This window comes from Oncorhynchus nerka, linkage group LG14 (assembly GCF_034236695.1).
Source record: "Oncorhynchus nerka isolate Pitt River linkage group LG14, Oner_Uvic_2.0, whole genome shotgun sequence".
Taxonomy (NCBI): Eukaryota; Metazoa; Chordata; class Actinopteri; order Salmoniformes; family Salmonidae; genus Oncorhynchus; species Oncorhynchus nerka.
In genome coordinates this window covers 60660561-60683188 of record NC_088409.1, presented here as the reverse complement: position 1 = coordinate 60683188, position 22628 = coordinate 60660561, and the positions used below count along the sequence as shown (strand labels likewise).

Genomic DNA, 22628 nt, shown 5'->3' with positions numbered 1-22628 from the left:
AGAGGAGAGAGGACGAGAGGAGAGGAGAGAGGACGGGAGGAGAGGGAGAGACGAGGACCAGGAGAGGGGATGGGAGGAGAGGAGAGAGGACAGGAGGAGAGGAGAGAGGACGAGACGAGAGGAGAGAGGACGGGGAGAGGAGGAGAGGAGAGAGGACAGGAGGAGAGGAGAGAGGACGGGAGGAGAGGAGAGAGGACGGGAGGAGAGGAGAGAGGACAGGAGGAGAGGAGAGAGACGGGAGGAGAGGAGAGAGGACGGGAGGAGAGGAGAGAGGACGGGGGAGGAGAGGAGACGAGAGGAGACGAGAACCAGGAGAGGGGACGGGAGGAGAGGAGAGAGGGAGAGGAGAGGAGAGGAGAGAGGACGGGGAGGAGAGGGAGACGAGGACCAAGAGAGGGGACGGGAGGAGAGGAGAGAGGACAGGAGGAGAGGAGAGAGGACGGGAGGAGAGGAGACGAGAGGAGAGACGAGGACCAGGAGAGGGACGGGGCGGGAAGAGGGAGAGGACGAGAGGAGAGGAGAGAGGACGGGAGGAGAGGAGAGACGAGGACCAGGAGAGGGGACGAGGAGGAGAGGAGAGAGGACAGGAGGAGGAGAGAGAGGACGGGAGGAGAGGGAGAGACGAGGACCAAGAGAGGGACGGGAGGAGAGGAGAGAGGACAGGAGGAGAGGAGAGAGGACGAGACGAGAGGAGAGAGGACGGGAGGAGAGGAGAGGAGAGAGGACGGGGGAGGAGAGGAGAGGGACGGGAGGAGAGGAGAGAGGGATGGAGGAGGAGAGAGGATGGGAGGAGAGGAGAGGACGGGAGAGAGGGGAGGGGGAGGGAGGAGAGGACGGGAGGAGAGAGAGAGAGGACAGGAGGAGAGGAGAGAGGACGGGAGGAGAGAGATGGGAGGAGAGGAGAGAAGACGAGAGGAGAGGGACGGGAGGAGAGGGACGAGAGGGAAGGAGAGGAGAGAGGACGGGAAGAGAAGGAGAGAGGACGGGAGGAGAGGAGACGAGAGGAAAGGAGAGGAGAGGGGACGGGACGAGAGGAGAGAGGACGGGAGGAGAGGAGAGAGGACGGGAGGAGAGGAGAGAGGATGGGAGGAGAGGAGAGAGGACGGGAGGAGAGGAGAGAGGACGGGAGGAAAGGAGAGAGGACGGGAGGAGAGGAGAGAGGACAGGAGGAGAGGAGAGAGGACGGGAGGAGAGAGGATGGGAGGAGAGGAGAGAGGACGAGAGGAGAGAGGACGGGAGGAGAGGAGAGAGGACGGGAGGAGAGGGGACGAGAGGGAAGGAGAGGAGAGAGGACGGGAAGAGAAGGAGAGAGGACGGGAGGAGAGGAGACGAGAGGAAAGGAGAGGAGAGAGGACGGGACGAGAGGGAAGGAGAGGAGAGATGAGGACCAGGAGAGGGGACGGGAGGAGAGGAGAGAGGACGAGAGGAGAGGACGGGAGGAGAGGAGAGACGAGGACCAAGAGAGGGGACGGGAGGAGAGGAGAGAGGACAGGAGGAGAGGAGAGAGGACGGGAGGAGAGGAGACGAGAGGAGAGACGAGGACCAGGAGAGGGAACGGGGCGGGAGGAGAGGAGAGAGGACGAGAGGAGAGGAGAGAGGACGGGAGGAGAGGAGAGACGAGGACCAGGAGAGGGGACGGGAGGAGAGGAGAGACGAGGACCAGGAGAGGGACGGGAGGAGAGAGAGAGGACAGGAGGAGAGGAGAGAGGACGAGACGAGAGGAGAGAGAGGACGGGAGGAGAGGGAGAGGAGAGAGGACAGGAGGAGAGGAGAGAGGACGGGAGGAGAGGGAGAGGATGGGAGGAGAGGAGAGGGACGGGAGGAGAGGAGAGAGGACGGGGAGGAAAGGAGAGAGAGGACGGGAGGAGAGGAGAGAGGACGGGAGGAGAGAGAGAGAGGACGAGAGGAGAGAGGGACGGGAGGAGAGGAGAGAGGCGGGGGGAGGAGAGGAGAGAGAGGGAAGGAGAGGAGAGAGGACGGGAAGAGAGGAGAGAGGAGGGAGGGAGAGGAGGAGACGAGAGGAAAGGAGAGGAGAGGGGACGGGACGAGAGGGAAGGAGAGGAGAGATGAGGACCAGGAGAGGGGACGGGAGGAGAGGAGAGAGGGGGAGGGAGAGGAGGAGAGGAGAGGGACAGGGAGGGAGAGGAGAGAGGGGACGGGAGGAGAGAGAGAGAGAGGACGGGAGGAGAGGAGAGGGACGGGAGTAGGGGAGGACGGGAGGAGGAGAGGACAGGAGGAGAGGAGAGAGAGGACGGGGGAGAGGAGGAGGAGGAGGAGAGGAGAGGGGACGGGAGGAGGAGAGAGAGAGGACAGGAGGAGAGGAGAGAGAGGACATGAGGAGAGGAGAGAGGACAGGAGGAGAGGGGAGGGAGGGAGAGAGGACGGGAGGAGAGAGGAGAGAGGACGGGGAGGGAGGGAGACGGGAGGAGAGGAGGGAGGGGAGGAGAGGAGAGAGGACGGGAGGAGAGAGAGGACGGGAGGAGAGGAGAGAGGACGAGAGGAGAGGAGAGAGGACGGGGAGGAGAGGAGAGAGGACGAGAGGGAAGGAAGGAGAGGAGACGAGAGGAAGGAGAGGAGAGAGGACGGGGAGGAGAGAGACGAGAGGAAAGGAGAGAGGAGAGGGGACGGGACGAGAGGGAAGGAGAGGAGAGATGAGGACCAGGAGAGGGGACGGAGGAGAGGAGAGAGGACAGGAGGAGTGGAGAGGGGACGGGAGGAGAGGAGAGAGGACGGGAGGAGAGGAGAGAGGACAGGAGGAGAGGAGAGAGGACGGGAGGAGAGGAGAGAGGACGGTAGGAGAGGAGAGAGGGACGAGAGGAGAGGAGAGAGGACGAGAGGAGAGGAGAGGGGACAGCAGGAGAGGAGACGAGAGGGAAGGAGAGGAGAGAGGACGGGAGGAGAGAGGACGGGAGGAGAGGAGAGAGGACGGGAGGAGAGGAGACGAGAGGAAAGGAGAGGAGAGGGGACGGGACGAGAGGGAAGGAGAGGAGAGATGAGGACCAGGAGAGGGGACGGGAGGAGAGGAGAGAGGACGGGAGGAGAGGAGAGAGGACGGGAGGAGAGAGGACGGGAGGAGAGGAGAGGAGAGGGGACGGGAGGAGAGGAGAGAGGACAGGAGGAGAGGAGAGAGGATGGGAGGAGAGGAGACGAGAGGGAAGGAGAGGAGAGGGGACGGGAGGAGAGAAGAGAGGACGGGAGGAGAGGAGAGAGGACGGGAGGAGAAGAGAGAGGACAGGAGGAGAGGAGAGGAGAGGGGACGGGAGGAGAGGAGAGAGGACAGGAGGAGAGGAGTGAGGATGGGAGGAGAGGAGACGAGAGGGAAGGGAGAGGAGAGGGGACAGGAGGAGAGGAGAGAGGACGGTGGAGAGGAGAGAGGACGGGAGGAGAGGAGAGAGGACGGGAGGAGAGGAGACGAGAGGGAAGGAGAGGATAGGGGGCGGGACGAGAGGGAAGGAGAGGAGAGAGGACGGAAGGAGAGGAGAGAGGACGGGAGGATAGGAGAGAGGACGGGAGGAGAGGAGAGAGGACGGGAGGAGAGGAGAGAGGACAGGAGGAGAGGAGAGGGGACGGGGGGGAGGGAGAGGGAGAGGGACGGGAGGACAGGAGAGGGGACGGGAGGAGAGGAGAGAGGACGGGAGGAGAGGAGAGAGGACAGGAGGAGAGGAGAGAGGACATGAGGAGAGGAGAGAGGACGGGAGGAGAGGAGAGAGGACGGGAGGAGAGGAGAGAGGACGGGAGGAGAGGAGAGAGGAGGGGAGGAGAGGAGAGAGGACGGGAGGAGAGAGGACGGGAGGAGAGGAGAGAGGACGAGAGGAGAGGAGAGAGGACGGGAGGAGAGGAGAGAGGACGAGAGGGAAGGAGAGGAGACGAGAGAGAAGGAGAGGAGAGAGGACGGGAGGAGAGGAGACGAGAGGAAAGGATAGGAGAGGGGACGGGACGAGAGGGAAGGAGAGGAGAGATGAGGACCAGGAGAGGGGACGGGAGGAGAGGAGAGAGGACAGGAGGAGTGGAGAGGGGACGGGAGGAGAGGAGAGAGGACGGGAGGAGAGGAGAGAGGACAGGAGGAGAGGAGAGAGGACGGGAGGAGAGGAGAGAGGACGGTAGGAGAGGAGAGAGGACGGGAGGAGAGGAGAGAGGAGGGGAGGAGAGGAGAGAGGACGGGAGGAGAGAGGACGGGAGGAGAGGAGAGAGGACGAGAGGAGAGAGAGAGAGGACGGGAGGAGAGGAGAGAGGACGAGAGGGAAGGAGAGGAGACGAGAGAGAAGGAGAGGAGAGAGGACGGGAGGAGAGGAGACGAGAGGAAAGGATAGGAGAGGGGACGGGGACGAGAGGGAAGGAGAGGAGAGATGAGGACCAGGAGAGGGGACGGGAGGAGAGGAGAGAGGACAGGAGGAGTGGAGAGGGGACGGGAGGAGAGGAGAGAGGACGGGAGGAGAGGAGAGAGGACAGGAGGAGAGGAGAGAGGACGGGAGGAGAGGAGAGAGGACGGTAGGAGAGGAGAGAGGACGAGAGGAGAGGAGAGAGGACGAGAGGAGAGGAGAGGTGACAGCAGGAGAGGAGACGAGAGGGAAGGAGAGGAGAGAGGACGGGAGGAGAGAGGACGGGAGGAGAGGAGAGAGGACGGGAGGAGAGGAGACGAGAGGGAAGGAGAGGAGAGGGGACGGGACGAGAGGGAAGGAGAGGAGAGGAGAGAGGACGGGAGGAGAGGAGAGAGGACGGGAGGAGAGGAGAGGGGACGGGAGAGGAGGGGACAGGAGGAGAGGTTTACAGAGCACATGCACACGTCATGCACACCTTGTGTGTTCATGTTCAGTGTTTTGTTTGTGGTTCATCTCACCTCTCCTTGTTGGGGCAGATCTCTGGCGAGCTGGGGTTGGACCACGTCTCTGACCTCCCTTCCTGTCCGAGCGGGCAGATGTCTGGGGTCTTTTGGTCACTGCAACAACATACGGACCAAGTTAGCAGATAGAACAAATAGACATTGACAAAACTAAAGCTTCAGTATTATGACCTGAATGCACAGCCTGGTCCCAGATCTATTTGTGATGTTTTGCCAACTCCTGTGGACATTAACAAAACAGCACAAACAGACCTGGGACCAGGCTAAGGAAAGCCTACTGACCTGCGCGTGTGTCTGTCCGAGGGGCTCTCTGTGCTTGAGTGGAGGCGGGGGAAGAGGCCTGAACGACGCTTTACTGGACTCTTCAGGGGAGACTTGGCTGACAGCACTGGTGGCTGGAGAGAGACACCCAGTCAATAGCATTAACAAGCAGGCAATATACAGCATTAGGAGGCTGATAGAGCGTCATTAAGGCAGATTTTGGCTACATTGTGATCGACCAATACCCTTCACATATAAAACAGTTGAAATTACATCGGCACACTGATAATATGAGGTGATTACATGGATGTGACTGTTTGTAAAAGTACATGTTGATATCATGACTCATTAGAGGACATTTTTGCTAAATGTGCAATTTACCAAGAGTATGTGCATGTCCAGTTTCATTTGTGTGTAAATATGACTTTATAACCTCTAGCGCTCCTCCCCCTCTACCCACTCCCCCTGCTCACCGTGAAGGTACTCTTTGTGCACTCGGTGCTCTGTGGCAGCCCCCCTCCACTCAAGCTGGCCGGGACCCCCCCTCCCACCCCTGGACTCCGGTGACGGTGGGACCCCACCATGGTCTCCATGGAGTGACTCCGGACGCGCATGGCACGCTAGGGGACGGGGACAGAGACGGGGACAGAGACGGGGACAGAGGAGGGAGTGGGTTAGAAGGGAGCGGTGACGGAGTGAGAGAGAAAAGAGGACAGAGGAAGAGAAGGGAAATGAGTACAGTTGTACAGCTGAGACAAGCACAGGGCCCCTGGATGCAGAGCATGTTGTGTGGTAAAGGTGCCTTGCTTAAGGGCCCGACAATAGAGGGAACGTCTTTAGGATGTGAACCCAGCAGCCCTCCAGTTGCCAGATCAGTTCACCCCATTCTTTTCCAGAGTGCACTTCTCCTACACAGAGGAATAAGGAGTGCAGTGCATGGATAGTGAGAGATATGACTGTAGTATTATCAGTGTTGGGGAGTAATGAACTACAGTATATGTAGTTCAACTAGTAGTTTGACTACATTTTGCAGTAGCTTGGTGGTAGTTGAACTAAGTTCTGATCTAGGTAGTGTTTTCAGTAGTGTTTTACTCGTGGAACTACATGTCACGGCCTGATCTGTTTCACCTGTCTTTGTGCTTGTCTCCACCCCCCTCCAGATGTCCCCCATCTTCCCCATCATCCCCTGTGTATTTATACCTGTGTTCTCTGTTTGTCTGTTGCCAGTTTGTTTTGGTCGTAGAACCCACCAGCGGTTTTCCCCTTGCTCCTGTCTTGCCTAACTTCCTGTTTTCTAGTTTATCCCAGCTTTGACCTTTCTGCCTGCCCTGACCCTGAGCCTGCCTGCCGTCCTGTACCTTTGCCCCACCTATCTGGATTACTGACCTCTGCCTGCCCTTGACCTGCCTTTTGCCTGCCCCTTTGCCTGCATTATGATAACGTGTCATCACCAGTAGGTCAGACTAAGGGAGACAGGGACGGTGTGTTTCAACGTTAGTCTAGAATGGCATAAAACACAACAAACAAAACCACCTGAACAGGGTTTATTGAGTGTTTCAATGTTTGGAGAAGCTTTCAACATGGGATATGCTTTGTTCTGAATCTCAATTAGTATAACACAGTATCTGCGATGACAGGTAATAAACAGTGACTGCTGTTGTAGTGATGAGCACAGCACCCCCAGTGGTTGAATGAGTGGCATGCAACACACACCTCCACACTGCCTGTGAACAGACAGTGAGACACCATATGGTCAGAGAGGGATGGTAGGGGAGGGAGAGAGAGATGGAGAGACGGGTAAGGGGGTACGATGATTAATACCCCTTCATCTCAATCAACAGCAGCGTGGTTGGAGGGAGGGAAAGATGGAGAGAGAGAGAGCGAGAGAGAGAAAGAACAGCAGAGCGAGACAGAGAGAGAGAAAGGGAGAGAGAGAGCGATAGGAGGTAGAGATAGAAAAGAGAAGGAGAGAGCGAGAGAGAGAAAGGGCGAAAGAGAGATAGAGAGGGAGAGAGAGAGCAAGAGAGAGAGAGGAGGTAGAGAGAGAAGAGAGAGAAGGAGAGAGCGAGAGAGAGAAAGAGAAAGAGAGAGGTTCAGACATGGCGACGGATGATGAGGTAAAAATAATGGTGTAAAAGAGTCACCTTGAAGGACTCCAGCAGTCCCCCATGGCCCCCATTCTCCAGCTTGTCCTCCTCCCCAGCCTGGCCTTGTCCCAGAGTAACTTGGGTCTGTCTGTGGAGCTCATCGTGAAGGTTATCCAGCAGTGCAGCTCGCGTCCGCCCCTACAACACACACACGCACAGACACATGCACACACAGATCCATAGAGACACACACAGATGTATACAGATGCACAGAAGCAAACACACACACACACATGCAAAAAAAACAACACCACAATGTATCATTTAAGAAGCAGTAGTAGAGGGGATTGCGATAGATGAAAGAGATTGAACAGCACATCAAGGGTGTCGAGTCATCTGCACCTCTCACCTCTAGCTTGGCAAACTTGTCAGACTTGTAGCAGGCGTTCTCTGCATTGATCAGCTTTGTCAGGAGGAAGTCGCGGAACTCAGGACCCTGGGGAGAGACGAGAGCGGGAGGGGAGAGGTGACTTTCATCAGCACCATACTCATCATCATCTGGTCGTCTGGAGTCGATGGGACGGAAAGGACTGATACAGTCCCCTCAGAAAGTGTTCACACCCCTTTCCTTTTTCCACATTTTGTTGTGTTACAGCCTGAATTTAAAATGGATTCCATTTAGATTTTGTGTCACTGGCCTGTACACAAAATCCCTGATAGTGAAATTATGTTTTTATATTTAATTTCAAAATGAAAAGCTGAAATGTCTTGAGTTAATAAGTATTCAATCTCTTTGTTATGGAAAGCCTAAATAAGTTGCTTAACAAATCAAATCAAATGTTATTTGTCACATGCACCGAATACAACAGGTGTACAATGAAATGCTTACTTACAAGCCCTTAACCAACAATGCAATTCAAGAAATAGAGTTAAGAAAATATTTACTAAATAAACTAAAGTAAAATATTCAATAAAAAGTAACACAATATACAGGGGTACCGGTCAGTCGAGGTCATCTGTACATGTAGGTGTACATGAAGGTAGGGGTAAAGTGACTATGCATAGATAATAAACAGCGAGTAGCAGCAGTTTATAAACAACGGGGGGGGGGGGGGGGTCAATGTAGATAGTCATGGGGGCTTGTTCAGCAGTCAAACGCCTTGGGGGTAGAAGCTGTAAAGGAGCCTGTTGGACCTAGACTTGGGACTCCGGTACCGGTAGCAGAGAGAACAGTCTATGATGTGGGTGATAGGAGTCTTTGACAATTTGTTGGTCTTTCCTCTGACAGCGCCTAGTATATAGGTCCAGGAAGCTTGGCCCCAGTGATGTACTGAGCTGTTCGCACTACCCTCTGTAGCGCCTTACGTCTGGATGGCGAGCAGTTGCCATACCATTTACATTTACATTTAAGTCATTTAGCAGACGCTCTTATCCAGAGCGACTTCCAGACAGGGATGCAACCAGTCAGGATGCTCTCGATGGCGCAGCTGTAGAACTTTTTGAGGATCTGGGGATGTTGTCATGCCCTCTTCACGATGGTCTTGGTGTGTTTCAACCATGATAGCTTGTTGGTGATGTGGACACCAAGGAACTTGAAACTCTTGACCCGCTCCACTATAGCCCCGTTGATGTGAATGGAGACGTGTTCCGCCCTCCTTTTCCTGTAGTCCTCGATTAGCTCCTTTCTCTTGCTCACCTTGAGGGAGAGGTTATTGTCCTGGCACCACACAGCCAGGTCTCTGACCTCCTCCCTCTAGGCTGTCTCATCGTTGTCGGTGATCAGGCCGACCACTGTTGTGTCGTCAGGGAGTACAGGAGAGGACCAAGCATGCACCCCTGTGGGGCCCACATGTTGACGATCAGTGTGGCAGAAGTGTTGTTGCCTACCCTTACCACCTGGGGGCGACCAGTCAGGAAGTCCAGGATCCAGTTGAAGAGGGAGGTGTTTAGTCCCAGGGTCCTTAGCTTCGTGATGAGCTTTGTGGGCACTATGGTGTTGAATGCTGAGCTGTAGTCAATGAACAGCATTCTCACATAGGTGTTCCTTTTGACCAGGTGGGAAAGGGCAGTGTGGAGTGCGATTGAGATTGCGTTATCTGTGGATCTGTTGAGGCGATATGCTAATTGGAGTGGGTCTAGAGTTTCCAGCATGATGGTGTTGATGTGAGCCATGACCAGCCGTTCAAAGCACTTCATGGCTACCAACATCAGTGCTATGGAGCGGTAGTCATTTAGGTAGGTTACCTTCGCTTTCTTGGGCACAAGGACTATGGTGTTCTGCTTGAAACATGTAGATCTGCGCATGCTCCGAGTACACGTCCTGGTAATCCATCTGGCCCTGCGACCTTGGGAATGTTGACCTGTTTAAAGGTCTTGCTCACATCGGCTACGGAGAGCATGATCACACAGTCGTCCGGAACAGCTGGTGCTCTCATATGCATGCTTCAGTGTTGCTTGCCTCGAAGCGAGCAGAAAAGGCATTCAGCTTTTCATGCTTGCGTTTTAAAAAATGTACAAGTCACATAATAAGTTGCAAGGACTCACTCTGTGTCCAATAATAGTGTTTAATATGATTTTCGAATGACTACCAAATCTCTGTACCCCACACATACAGTTATCTGTAAGGTCCCTCAGTAGAGCAGTGAATTTCTAACACAGATTCAAACAACAAAGACCAGGGAGGTTTATCAATTCCTCGCAAAGATGGGTACATTGGTAGATGGGTAAAAAAAGCAGACATTGAATATCCCTTTGAGGATGGTGAAGTTATTAATGACACTTTGAATGGTGTATTAATACATCCAGTCACTACAAAGATACAAGTGTCCTTCCCAACTCAGTTGCCGGAGAGGATGGAAACCACTTAAGGATTTCACCACGAGGCCAATGGTGACTTTAAAACAGTTACAGAGTTTAATGGCTGTGATAGGAGAAAATTGAGGATGGATCAAAAACATTGTAGTTACTCCACAATACTAACCTAAATGAAAGAGTGAAAAGAAGGAAGCCTGTACAGAATAAAAATATTCCAAAACATTGATCCTGTGTCACTTTCTGACCTTTATTTCCTTTCTTTTGTATTTATTTAGTATGGTCAGGGCGTGAGTTGGGTGGGCAGTCTATGTTTGTTTTTCTAGGTTTTGGGTATTTCTATGTTTCGGCCTAGTATGGTTCTCAATCAGAGGCAGGTGTCATTAGTTGTCTCTGATTGAGAATCATACTTAGGTAGCCTGGGTTTCACTGTGTGTTTGTGGGTGATTGTTCCTGTCTCTGTGTTTGCACCAGATAGGACTGTTTTTGGTTTTCGCACATTTATTGTTTTGTTAGTTATTTCATGTATAGTTCCTTCATTAAAGAACATGAATAACCACCAAGCTGCATTTTGGTCCGCCTCTACTTCACCACAGGAAAACCCTTACATTTTGTTTGCAATAAGGCAGTAAAGTAATACTACAACAAATGTGGCAAAGCAATTAACTTCTTGTCCTGCATACAAAGCGTCATGTTTGAGGCAAATCCAACACAACACATCATCGAGTAACACTCTTCATATTTTCACACGGTGGTGGCTGCATCATGTTATGGGTATGATTGTCATCAGCAAGGACTAGGGAGGATAAAATAATAATACATTGGAATAGAGTGAAGCACAGGCAAATTCCTAGAGGAAAAACTGGTTCAGTCTGCTTTCAACAGACACTGGGAAACAAATTCACCTTTTAGCAGGACACTAACCTAAAACACAAGGCAAATTATACACTGGAGTTGCTTACCAAGACGACATTGAATGTTCCTGAGTGGCCTAGTTACAGTTTTGACTTAAATAGGCGTGGAAATCTAATGGCATGACTTGAAAATTGCAAATATGCAAATACTGTACAATCCAGGTGTGCAAAGCCCTTAGAGACTTGTCCAGAAAGACTCACAGCTGTAATCGCTGTCAAAGGTGATTCTAACTTGTATTGACTCAGGGGTGTGAATGCTTATGTAAATAATATATTTCCGTAATTCATTTTCAATACATTTGCCAAAATGAGTTTAAACATGTTTTCACTTTGTCATGGGGTATTGGATTGTGCAAAAAAACATAATTGTATCAATTTCTAATTCAGGCTGTAAAGCAAGCAGTATGAATACTTTATGAATAAATTGTATAATGGCAAGTTTATCAAACATTCACTGTACATAACAGTGGGAAACTTGAACTCGCTCTCCCTGTGTCTTTTATCCCTCTCCTTCCATCTCTTTCTTTCTGTATCTTTTTCTGAAATTCTCTCTCTCTCTCTTACTTACCTTCTTGAAGACCGCTGGATTGGGGAGAGGTGGTCCAAACGGAGGTACATCCTCCCTCGCTGTAACAGACACCTGTCGACACAAAGCAATTCATGCCACCCATTTACTGTGTGGAGAGTCTGGCTTATGTCATTCTAACAGTATTGCTTCCGTTCCTTTCATTGTCCCTAATCTGGGCTTGAACCAGGGAACCTCTGCACACATCGACAACAGTCACCCTCGAAGCATCGTTACCACGTCGTTACCACGAAGCATCGTTACTACAAAAGCAGCGGTCCTTGCAGAGCAAGGCAAACAACTACTTCAAGGTCTCTGAGTGAGTGACGTCACCGACTGAAACGCTACTAGCGCGCACCGCTAACTAGCTAGCCATTTCACACCGGTTACATAATATCCATGCCTTAAAGGCCCACTCCGTAATAAAACATTTCAAATGGTTTCGCAAATATCACATAGTGAGCCTGTTAGGTTCATAGTAGGCTATAGCACTGACCTTGTATGTTGTGTGTTCAGTACCAGGGTTCTCCACCTGCACCAACACATACGCATGGAGGAAGTTGGAGGCGATCATGTCAGGCACAAAGGGCGTGGCACCTTCCTGGAAGACCGCCGCCACGATGTCATTTCCTATGTGCCTCTTCCTCTGGAGCTGAGGGACAAGAGCATAGCGTTCTGTAAACACCTTAAGACTGTATGTTCTACAGTATAATTAGTCACAATTATTAGAGGCAAAATGTACAGGAATGGTGTGAGGGATGAGGAAACAGAGGGTGTTTATGAGTGACACACACACACGTACACACACACACGCACGCACTCACAAAACACCTACTGTAACCACTGTTACTATGCTGTGTGTGGTGTAGCGTGTTCAGTACCTGTTGTACGTCTCCCTCAGTGAAGGGTAGTTTAGTGGAGACGTGGAACATCATCTCTCTCTGTCTGAAGACGGTGTAGACGGACTCAGAGCCTGTCTGACCGTGGGATACGTCCAGACCACCACGGAACCTAGGAGCACAGTGACAACACAATATGATTAACATTACCATGACATTCAATTATTGGGTAGGGCAAGGAGCATTTCCTGATCACGTGACAGGGAAAACTCCTGGCCCTACCCATGATGAAATATAGTCAAAGTCCTGCATTTCTCTCTTTCCATTCCTCTATCCCCCTCGCTCTATCCCCCCCCTCTCTCTATCCCCCCCTCTATCCTCTCTGTCACGACTCCCACCGAAGGTGGCTCCCCTGCCTGTTCAGGCGGTGCTCAGTGGTCGTCGTTGCCGGTCTACTAGCCGCCACCGATCCCTTTCCTTTTCTGTTAGTTTAGTCTTATTAGTTGCACCTGTTCCTTTTGTGTTTCTTGATTTCTGGTCTATTTAAGCCTGTTAGGCCCGCTTAGGTTTGTGCGGGATTATTTGTGTTCTCTGTCGGTTGTGGATGTGTTTTCATTGTTCTCCGGGTCGTTTGCCCTGTGTTTGGGCTGGTCAGTGTTTATGCGCCATGTATTTGGCGTGACCGTTTTGTGCCGGAGAAATACATCTACAAACCACTGAACCCTCTGCTCTCTGCGCCTGACTCTCTTTCTCAGTATCAGAGCAGTAGTAGAGTTGTCTCTGTCTCTCTCGCTTTCGCTCTCCCCATCTCGCTCTCAATTAAATTTTGATTCAATATAAGGGCTTTATTGGCATGGGGAACATGTGTTAGTATTGCCAAAGCTAGTTTAGTAGATAATAAACAAAAGTGAAATAAACAATAAGAATTAACAGTAACCATTACACTCGTAAAAGTTCCAAAAGAATAAAGACATTTCAAATGTCATATTATGTATATATACAGTGTGTTAACGATGTGCAAATAGTTAAAGTACAAAAGGGAAAATAATTTCACATAAATATGGGTAGTATTTACAATGGTCTTTGTTCTTCTCTAGTTGCCCTTTTCTCGTGGCAACAGGTCACACATCTTGTTGCTGTGATGGCACACTGTGGTATTTCACCCAGAAGATATGGGAGTTTATCAAAATTGGGTTTGTTTTTGAATTCTTTGTGGATCTGTGTAATCTAAGGAAAATATGTGTCTCTAAAATGGTCATACATTTGGCAGAGGGTTAGGAAGTGCAGCTCAGTTCCACTTAATTTTGTGGGCATTTTGCACAGTCTGTCTCTCCCTCCCTCCCTCCTTCCCTCTCCCGTAGTAGAGTTGTCTCTGTCTCTCCTCCCCCTCTCCAGTAGTAGAGTTGTCTCTGTCTCTCCCTCCCTCCCTCCCTCTCCCGTAGTAGAGTTGTCTCTGTCTCCCTCCCTCCCTCCCTCCCTCCCTCCTCCCTCCCTCCCTCCCTCCCCGTAGTAGAGTTGTCTCTGTCTCTCCCTCCCTCCCTCTCCCGTAGTAGAGTTGTCTCTGTCTCTCCCTCCCTCCCTCTCCCGTAGTAGAGTTGTCTCTGTCTCTCCCTCCCTCCCTCTCCCGTAGTAGAGTTGTCTCTGTCTCTCCCTCCCTCCCTCTCCCGTAGTAGAGTTGTCTCTGTCTCTCCCTCCCTCCCTCCCTCTCCAGTAGTAGAGTTGTCTCTGTCTCTCCCTCCCTCCCTCTCCCGTAGTAGAGTTGTCTCTGTCTCTCCCTCTCTCGTAGTAGAGTTGTCTCTGTCTCTCCCTCCCTCCCTCTCCCGTAGTAGAGTTGTCTCTGTCTCTCCCTCCCTCCCTCTCCCGTAGTAGAGTTGTCTCTGTCTCTCCCTCCCTCTCCCGTAGTAAAGTTGTCTCTGTCTCTCCCTCCCTACCTCTCCCGTAGTAAAGTTGTCTCTGTCTCTCCCTCTCTCGTAGTAGAGTTGTCTCTGTCTCTCCCTCCCTCCCTCTTCCGTAGTAAAGTTGTCTCTGTCTCTCCCTCCCTCCCTCTCCCGTAGTAGAGTTGTCTCTGTCTCTCCCTCCCTCCCTCTCCCGTAGTAGAGTTGTCTCTGTCTCTCCCTCCCTCCCTCTCCCGTAGTAAAGTTGTCTCTGTCCCTCCCTCCCTCCCTCCCTCCCTCCCTCCCCTCCCTCCCTCCCTCTCCCGTAGTAAAGTTGTCTCTGTCTCTCCCTCCCTCCCTCCCTCCCTCTCCCGTAGTAGAGTTGTCTCTGTCTCTCCCTCCCTCCCTCTCCAGTAGTAGAGTTGTCTCTGTCTCCCTCCCTCCTCCCTCTCCCGTAGTAGAGTTGTCTCTGTCTCCCTCCCTCTCTCGTAGTAGAGTTGTCTCTGTCTCTCCCTCCCCCTCCCTCTCCCGTAGTAGAGTTGTCTCTGTCTCTCCCTCCCTCCCTCTCCCGTAGTAGAGTTGTCTCTGTCTCTCCCTCCCTCCCTCTCCCGTAGTAAAGTTGTCTCTGTCTCTCCCTCCCTACCTCTCCCGTAGTAAAGTTGTCTCTGTCTCTCCCTCTCTCGTAGTAGAGTTGTCTCTGTCTTTCCCTCCCTCCCTCCCTCCCTCCCTCCCTCCCTCCCTCCCTCCCTCCCTCCCCCGTAGTAAAGTTGTCTCTGTCTCTCCCTCCCTCCCTCCCTCTCCCGTAGTAAAGTTGTCTCTGTCTCTCCCTCCCTCCCTCCCTCCCTCCCCTCCCGTAGTAAAGTTGTCTCTGTCTCTCCCTCCCTCCCTCACCAGTAGTAGAGTTGTCTCTGTCTCTCCCTCCCTCCCTCTCCAGTAGTAGAGTTGTCTCTGTCTCTCCCTCCCTCCCTCCCTCCCTCTCCCGTAGTAAAGTTGTATCTGTCTCTCCCTCCCTCCCTCTCCAGTAGTAGAGTTGTCTCTGTCTCTCCCTCCCTCCCTCTCCCGTAGTAGAGTTGTCTCTGTCTCTCCCTCCCTCCCTCTCCCGTAGTAAAGTTGTATCAGTGTCTCTCACCCCTTAAAGTCGTTCAGCTCTATGTTGTCTCCCAGAACACTGAGGAACTCCCGGAAGGCTGGCGTCTCCTCGTTGTTCCCAAACAACTCCTCCTCTGACGTCTGGGATGGAGCGATGAGAGAGGGATGACGGGACAATATTAAAAGGGAGAGATGTTAATGCAGGTTACAGGGCAAAAATAAATAGCATGGGATTGATAAGGAATAAACTGAAACTCCATTTGGCTATAAAAACCTGCATATCACACTCACCTGACCAAACTTCTGGTAGATGACACCAAACTTAAAGGTGTTGTTCACTTCATGTTCATCATAACCTACTATTAACTGAGAGCCCTGAAACAGAAACAACAACATTATAAGGATGTGTATATACATACAGTTGAAGTCGGAAGTTTACATACACTTAGGTTGGAGTCATACATTTTTCAACCACTCCACAAATTTCTTGATAACAAACTTAGTTTTGGCAAGTCGGTTAGGACATCTACTTTGTGCAAGACATAAGTCATTTTTACAACAATTGTCTACAGACAGATTATTTCACTTATAATTCACTGTATCCCAATTCCAGTGGGTCAAAACTTTACATACACGAAGTTGATTGTGCCTTTAAACAGCTTGGAAAATTCCAGAAAATGATGTCATGGCTTTAGAAGCTTCGGATAGGCTAATTGACATAATTTGAGTCAATTGGAGGTGAACCTGTGGATGTATTTCAAGGCCTACCTTCAAACTCAGTGCCTCTTTGCTTGACAACATGGGAAAATCAAAAGAAATCAGCCAAGACCAAGTATAAACACCATGGGACCACGCAGCCATCATACCGCTCAGGAAGGAGACGCGTTCTGTCTCCTAGAGATGAACGTACTTTGGTGTGAAAAGTGCAAATCAATCCAAAGGAAATAGGTACAAAAGTATCTATATCCACAGTAAAACGAGTCCTATATCGACATAACCTGAAAGGCTGCTCAGCAAGGAAGAAGCCACTGCTCCAAAACCGCCTTAAAAAAAGCAAGACTATGGTTTGCAACTGCACATGGGGACAAAGATTGTACTTTTTGGAGAAATGTCCTCTGGTCTGATGAAACAAAAATAGAACTGTTTGGCCATAATGACCATTGTTATGTTTGGATGAAAAAGGGGGAGGCTTGCAAGCCAAAGAACCCCATCCCAACCGTGAAGCACGGGGGGTGGCAGCATCATGTTGTAGGGGTGCTTTGCTGCAAGAGGGACTGGTGCATTTCACAAAATAAATGGCGTCATGAGGAAGAAAAATTATGTGGATATATTGAAGCAACATCTCAAGACATCAATCAGGAAGTTAAGGCTTGGTCGCAAATGGTCTTCCAAATGGACAACAACCCCAAGCATACTTCCAAAGTTGTGGCAAAATGGCTTAAGGACAACAAAGTCAAGGTATTGGAGTGGCCATCACAAAGCCCTGACCTCAATCCTGTAGAAAATGTGTGGGCAGCACTGAAAAAGGGTGTGTGAGCAAGGAGGCCTACAAACCCGACTCAGTTACACCAGCTCTGTCAGGAGGAATGGGCCAAAATTCACTCAACTTTTGTGGGAAGCTTGTGGAAGGCTACCCGAAACATTTGACCCAAGTTAAACAATTTAAAGGCAATGCTGCCAAATACTAATTGAGTGTATGTAACCTTCTGACCCACTGGGAATGTGATGAAATAAATAACAGCTGAAATTGTCATTATCTCTACTATTATATCTCACATTCTTAAAATAAAGTGGTGATCCTAACTGATCCTAAAACATGGTATTTTGACTAGGATTAAATGTCAGGAATTGTGAAAAACTCAGTTTAAATGTATTTGGCTAAGGTGATGTAAACTTCTGACTTCAACTGTATAATATCCAGTTATGTGATAAAGTCCCTCCATAGCTCGGGCAGACATTTACACTAGATATACAAAAGTATGTGGACACCCATTCAAATGAGTGGATTTGGCTATTTCAGCCACAACCATTGCTCACAGGGCTATAAAATCGCGCATGCAGCCATGCAATCTCCATAGACAAACATTGGCAATAGAATGGCCTTACTGGAGAGCTCAGTGACCTTTTCAACAAGTCATTTTGTCAGATTTCTGCCCTGCTAAAGCTGCCCCGGTCAACTGTAAATGCTGTTATTGTGAAGTAGAAATGTCCAGGAGCAGCAACGGCTCAGTCGCGAAGTGGTAGGCCACACAAGCTCACAGAACGGGATCGCCAAGTGCTGAAGCACGTAGGACATAAAATGTTTTTCTTGGTTTGGACAAGGCCCCTTAGTTCGAGTGAAGGGAAATATTAATGCTACAGCATACGATGACATTCTAGACAATTCCGTGCTTCCAACTTTGTGGCAACAGTTTGGGGAAGGCCCTTTCCTGTTTCAGCATGACAATTCCCCTGTGAACAAAGTGAGGTCCAATGGTTTATCAAGAGCAGTGTGGAAGAACTTGACTGGCCTGCACAGAGCTCTGATCTCAACCTAATCGAATGCCTTTGGGATGAATTGGAACGCTGACTGCAAGCCAGGCCTAATCGTACAACATCATTGCCCGACCTGATTAATGCTCTTTTGGCTGAATGGAAGCATGTCCCTGCAGCAATGTTCTAACATCTAGGGGAAAGCTTTCCCGGAAGAGAGGACATTGTGAAAGCAGCAAAGGGGGGAACCAACTCCATTATAATGCCCATGATTTTGGAAAGAGATGTTCGATGAGCAGATGTCCACATACTTTTGGTCAGGTAGTATATGTCTATCACGTCTGGGGAGGTCAGGGTTGTATTCAATAGGCACCAAACAGAAAGAAACGGACTAAAACAGGAATGGACTACTTGGACTTGTCCAAAAGTCTGCAAAATGTTTTCCGTCGCATGCCCTAATGAATACGACCCAGGACCACATTGGGTTGATTGTGGCCATTTTGAAAGGCAGTCAGCTGCGACCAGTGTGGAATGGGCAGTCTGAGCAGACTGTCCTAATAACAGATGAGTTCTACTGGACCCGGAGCAGAGGCACAACAAGCAGCTCCATCATCCAAATGACCTCTGATGTGACAAACAGGTCCTGGATCAGATCTGTCATTAGCACTGCCTACACCACATCAGTTAGAGAGAACAGGGTGGTCAGGCTGTATAGTGGACCAGGTGGAAGTTGGATCGTGTTCATTAGGCAGCAAACGGAAGAAAAGGGGCTGAAAAAGGGAGAGACTAACTAGGCTTGTCCAATAAGATACACTTGGGTTCCATTGCAAAACGGTTTGAAATTGCTGCATGCCCCATAGAAATAGAATGGCTAGAAAAGTATGTATATTTCTAGAGCATGACCTCATGAATGTCCCTGGATCTATGGCTACTGTGGTAGAGGTGGAAGCGCCTGGCTGAAAGGAAACAGTGGAGCAGACTCACTCTGGGGTACAGGACCGGGTTGAACTTCAGGCCAGTCACGTCATCACAGAGGAGCTGAAACCACAGGCAGACAGACAGATACGGATCCATTTGAAACCACAGGCAGACAGACAGATACGGATCCATTTGAAACCACAGGCAGACAGACAGATACGGATCCATTTGAAACCACAGTGAAGGAAATAAATCCATTTTAGGTTAAAGGGGCAATCTGGTATTGGTACATCCCTTATTGGACTGTTAAATTAATTATAATATATGTATAAATGAATCATGAGCTTATTTCAACTGTCTTACCGCATCAGAAGCCCAAAGCTTGTTTTACTTCATTGTTTGTAAACAATGTCATTGTTAACAAACACTGTATAGTTTCAACACATGGTTAAAACTATCATTTTGATCTCATGGTCAGTCTATGTATTTGAAAGTGGTTACATTTCTTCAGCCCCAGCCTGTCAGCATTGTTGATATTTGAAATCCAGATCGCAACTTTACATGGAGCACATGTTGCATGTGGTACTTGGTGGTGCTTAGGTCAATCCTTATTACCTTGGCTATCTGGGGTACACTGGGAAGCTGGTTGAGGCCTGCCAGAGAGATCCTGTCATGGTGTGTCTTTGTCCTCGACCTGGGTGATGATTGTGGAAAACAAGTGTCAATAACCGCATCTTAAAGAAGGCAGGCTGTGTGCACATCGCACACACATACTTCCTATACCTACAGTGAAAGTTCTGGCTACCATGTATACATGATAAGTGTGTAAAGGGTATAAATCCACATTCACTAGGTAGGGGTAGTGTGACTATAACATGGCTCCAGACTCAACATAGGCCCACTAGACACTGTCTGCTGTGGCTGTATTTATGAGCCCAGGCCAGGGCAGATCATAGTTAGGTCAGATCCTGCATCCATACTGGAACTCCTGGCCCGACTGTATGTTATTATATGACTGTAGTTACCTGAGAATGAAGGAGGAACTCCTGGCCCTACTGTATGTCATTATATGACTGTAGTTACCTGAGAATGAAGGAGGAACTCCTGGCCCTACTGTATGTCATTATATGACTGTAGTTACCTGGGAATGAAGGAGGAACTCCTGGCCCTACTGTATGTCATTATATGACTGTAGTTACCTGAGAATGAAGGAGGAACTCCTGGCCCTAGTGTAGTTACCTGGGAATGAAGTAGGAACTCCTGGCCCTAGTGTAGTTACCTGGGAATTAAGGAGGAACTCCTGGCCCTAGTGTAGTTACCTGGGAATGAAGGAGGAACTCCTGGCCCTAGTGTAGTTACCTGGGAATGAAGAAGGAACTCCTGGCCCTAGTGTAGTTACCTGGGAATGAAGGAGGAACTCCTGGCCCTAGTGTAGTTACCTGGGAATGAAGGAGGAACTCCTGGCCCTAGTGTAGTTACCTGGGAATGATGGAGGAACTCCTGGCCCTACTGTAGTTACCTGAGCAAGATGCGGAGGAACTCCTGGCCCTAGTGTAGTTACCTGGGAATGAAGGAGGAACTCCTGGCCCTAGTGTAGTTACCTGAGCAAGATGCGGAGGAACTCCTGGCCCTAGTGTAGTTACCTGAGCAAGATGCGGAGGAACTCCTGGCCCTCTGCTTCCTCGTGCTTCAGTGACATAATGAGGTTCCCCAGACTGCTGCCTGTGCAGTAGTAGTTCATATGCTCCTGAAGACGAGAGAGAGGAAGAGAAAGAGCGAAGGAGAGAGAGAGGCAGAGAGATAGACAGAAAGAGGGGGAGAAAGTGATGGAGGAAGGGAGGGAGGGTCAGACAGACAGTGAATCACTACATAGTATGATGAGACAGTTTAAAGAAGTTAAACACCTTCTAATACGGTTTTACAGTCAATATTTCACAGATCTCCGTATAATTGGAGTCAATTATACGTTCATTTTCCAAATGACTGATTCCTAACTCTTAGTCATTACCCCAGAGCCTCAAGTCTGAAATAGGAAAAATCACTGGATGGAGAAGGACTAACAGAGGGAAACACCCTTACAGAGAACACACACACGCACATACACACATAAACACACACAGACACACACATGCAGGCGCTTACACCCCCCCCCCACTCACACATACCCATTACTCCTGCTAGCCAAATAGGCCTTGACTCACCCTGCCCAGGAAGTGTTTGCGGTAGGCCCTGGCCGAGCTGTTACACTCCAGCCTGAAGCCGAACCCAACCCCAGGGCTCATGCCCCCTCCGTCATCCTCCTCACAGAAGCTGCTCTCCGAGGAGGTGGGGGTGCCCGCAGGCGCCTCGGCATCCTCAATCCAGTAACCCCCAAACTGGGGCAGGATCACCTGCGGGTATGGGCTACCCTTCTCCAGAATCTGAGCCACAGAAACAAGGGACAAGGGGTTTGTGTACGAAAATTACACCATCCACAAGAATAGGGCCAAATAAGAGCTTGGGATTTCGATCATAAATGTGTCTATAAATGTCCTTTGAGCCTCGTTTTACATTGACCACCAGTGTTTGCATTACTGCACGTGTGTGGGTGGGTGCACGTATGCATACGTGGGTTTTGTGGTATTCATGGTTGTGTGTGCATAGTGTTTTGATCCAGCTGATATGAGAGCGCTGACTCACGTCCTCTATCCGCGGGTATGGGATGTAGTCATCCTGTCAGACAGAGAGAGGGGAGACACACACAGATCATTAACCTTACAGGCTGGAATAACTAGAGCCCTGTTGAAATACTTTAGAGAATGCCTCTTTTCTTCCTCACTTCCTGAAAGAAATCCCTGATCTGAAAAGGCTGGGTAGGTGAAAGCTATGTGGCACAGAACCATTGCTTACACCTATCAATTTGTGTAAGATCAGTGATGGCTTCAAGAAAGGGAGGAAGGCAGGGTGTGTTTGCAAAATATTCAAACTAGGCCTTGAACTACATTACAACTGGGGCAGTCAGTCACCATAAAAAGCTTGTACACAGAAACACAGGGTGAACATATATACGGTGACTTATTCAACACAATGAAACAGCACAGACATCAAACAGGCAAACACTGATGGAGGAGTTCTGACACTCTCATGGATACGAGATAGTCTCAGGATTGACTCTGTGAGCCCCTGGGTTCATCATTACGTCACTGTGGCTGGTGTATGATGTCTAAACGTGCTGTGATGTGATGGTCACAGGGGCGGACTGGGACCAGAAATAGGCCCGGCCATTTCTAACACAGCGGACCATTTGTTTCTCTTGAGGCCCCCCACACCAGCCCATTTTTTCAAATATTTGATACACCTATTATTAGTATTATAATTGTGCACAACAACAAAAAATATGTCAGATGGACTAAAGATGGACCAGCCCATCTGGTACTTGACAGAATTGCACTATTGCCAGTCCATCCTTGGATGTTTCCAATCAATCTCCATGCCTTTGTTTTACACTGTATATCGTCCCAGGAGACTGAGGGGAATAGCATTCATTACGAACAGCTGTTTGTTATTTTAAGTTAGCCTGGTTGAGGGGACCTGGTTGAGGGGACCTGGTTGTGTGGACCTGGTTGAGGGGACCTGGTTGAGGGGACCTGGTTGAGAGGACCTGGTTGAGGGGACCTGGTTGAGGGGACCTGGTTGAGGGAACCTGGTTGAGAGGACCTGGTTGTGTGGACCTGGTTGAGGGGACCTGGTTGAGGGGACCTGGTTGTGTGGACCTGGTTGAGGGGACCTGGTTGAAGGGACCTGGTTGAGGGGACCTGGTTGAGAGGACCTGGTTGAGGGGACCTGGTTGAGAGGACCTGGTTGAGAGGACCTGGTTGAGGGGACCTGGTTGAGGGGACCTGGTTGAGAGGACCTGGTTGAGGGGACCTGGTTGAGGGGACCTGGTTGAGGGGACCTGGTTGAGAGGACCTGGTTGAGG

The 22628-nt window shown here is 50.2% G+C and overlaps 1 protein-coding gene across 6 annotated transcripts in view; it reads right to left on the bottom strand.

Moving 5' to 3' along the window:
* Positions 1-22628, bottom strand: part of rap1gap2a (RAP1 GTPase activating protein 2a) — a 140943-nt gene that overhangs the window by 10596 nt on the left and 107719 nt on the right. For all 6 annotated transcript variants that reach the window (XM_029680620.2, XM_065000229.1, XM_029680618.2 and 3 more), the window contains 15 exons: positions 21350-21382; positions 20872-21090; positions 20314-20417; positions 19286-19364; positions 18737-18790; positions 15572-15655; positions 15321-15421; positions 12360-12489; positions 11975-12130; positions 11482-11553; positions 7598-7684; positions 7246-7386; positions 5575-5721; positions 5123-5235; positions 4838-4936 (listed from right to left, as the gene is read on the bottom strand). In XM_029680620.2, the coding sequence (XP_029536480.1) occupies positions 4838-4936; positions 5123-5235; positions 5575-5721; positions 7246-7386; positions 7598-7684; positions 11482-11553; positions 11975-12130; positions 12360-12489; positions 15321-15421; positions 15572-15655; positions 18737-18790; positions 19286-19364; positions 20314-20417; positions 20872-21090; positions 21350-21382 (1619 nt within the window). The remainder of the gene's footprint in view (positions 1-4837; positions 4937-5122; positions 5236-5574; positions 5722-7245; positions 7387-7597; positions 7685-11481; positions 11554-11974; positions 12131-12359; positions 12490-15320; positions 15422-15571; positions 15656-18736; positions 18791-19285; positions 19365-20313; positions 20418-20871; positions 21091-21349; positions 21383-22628) is intronic.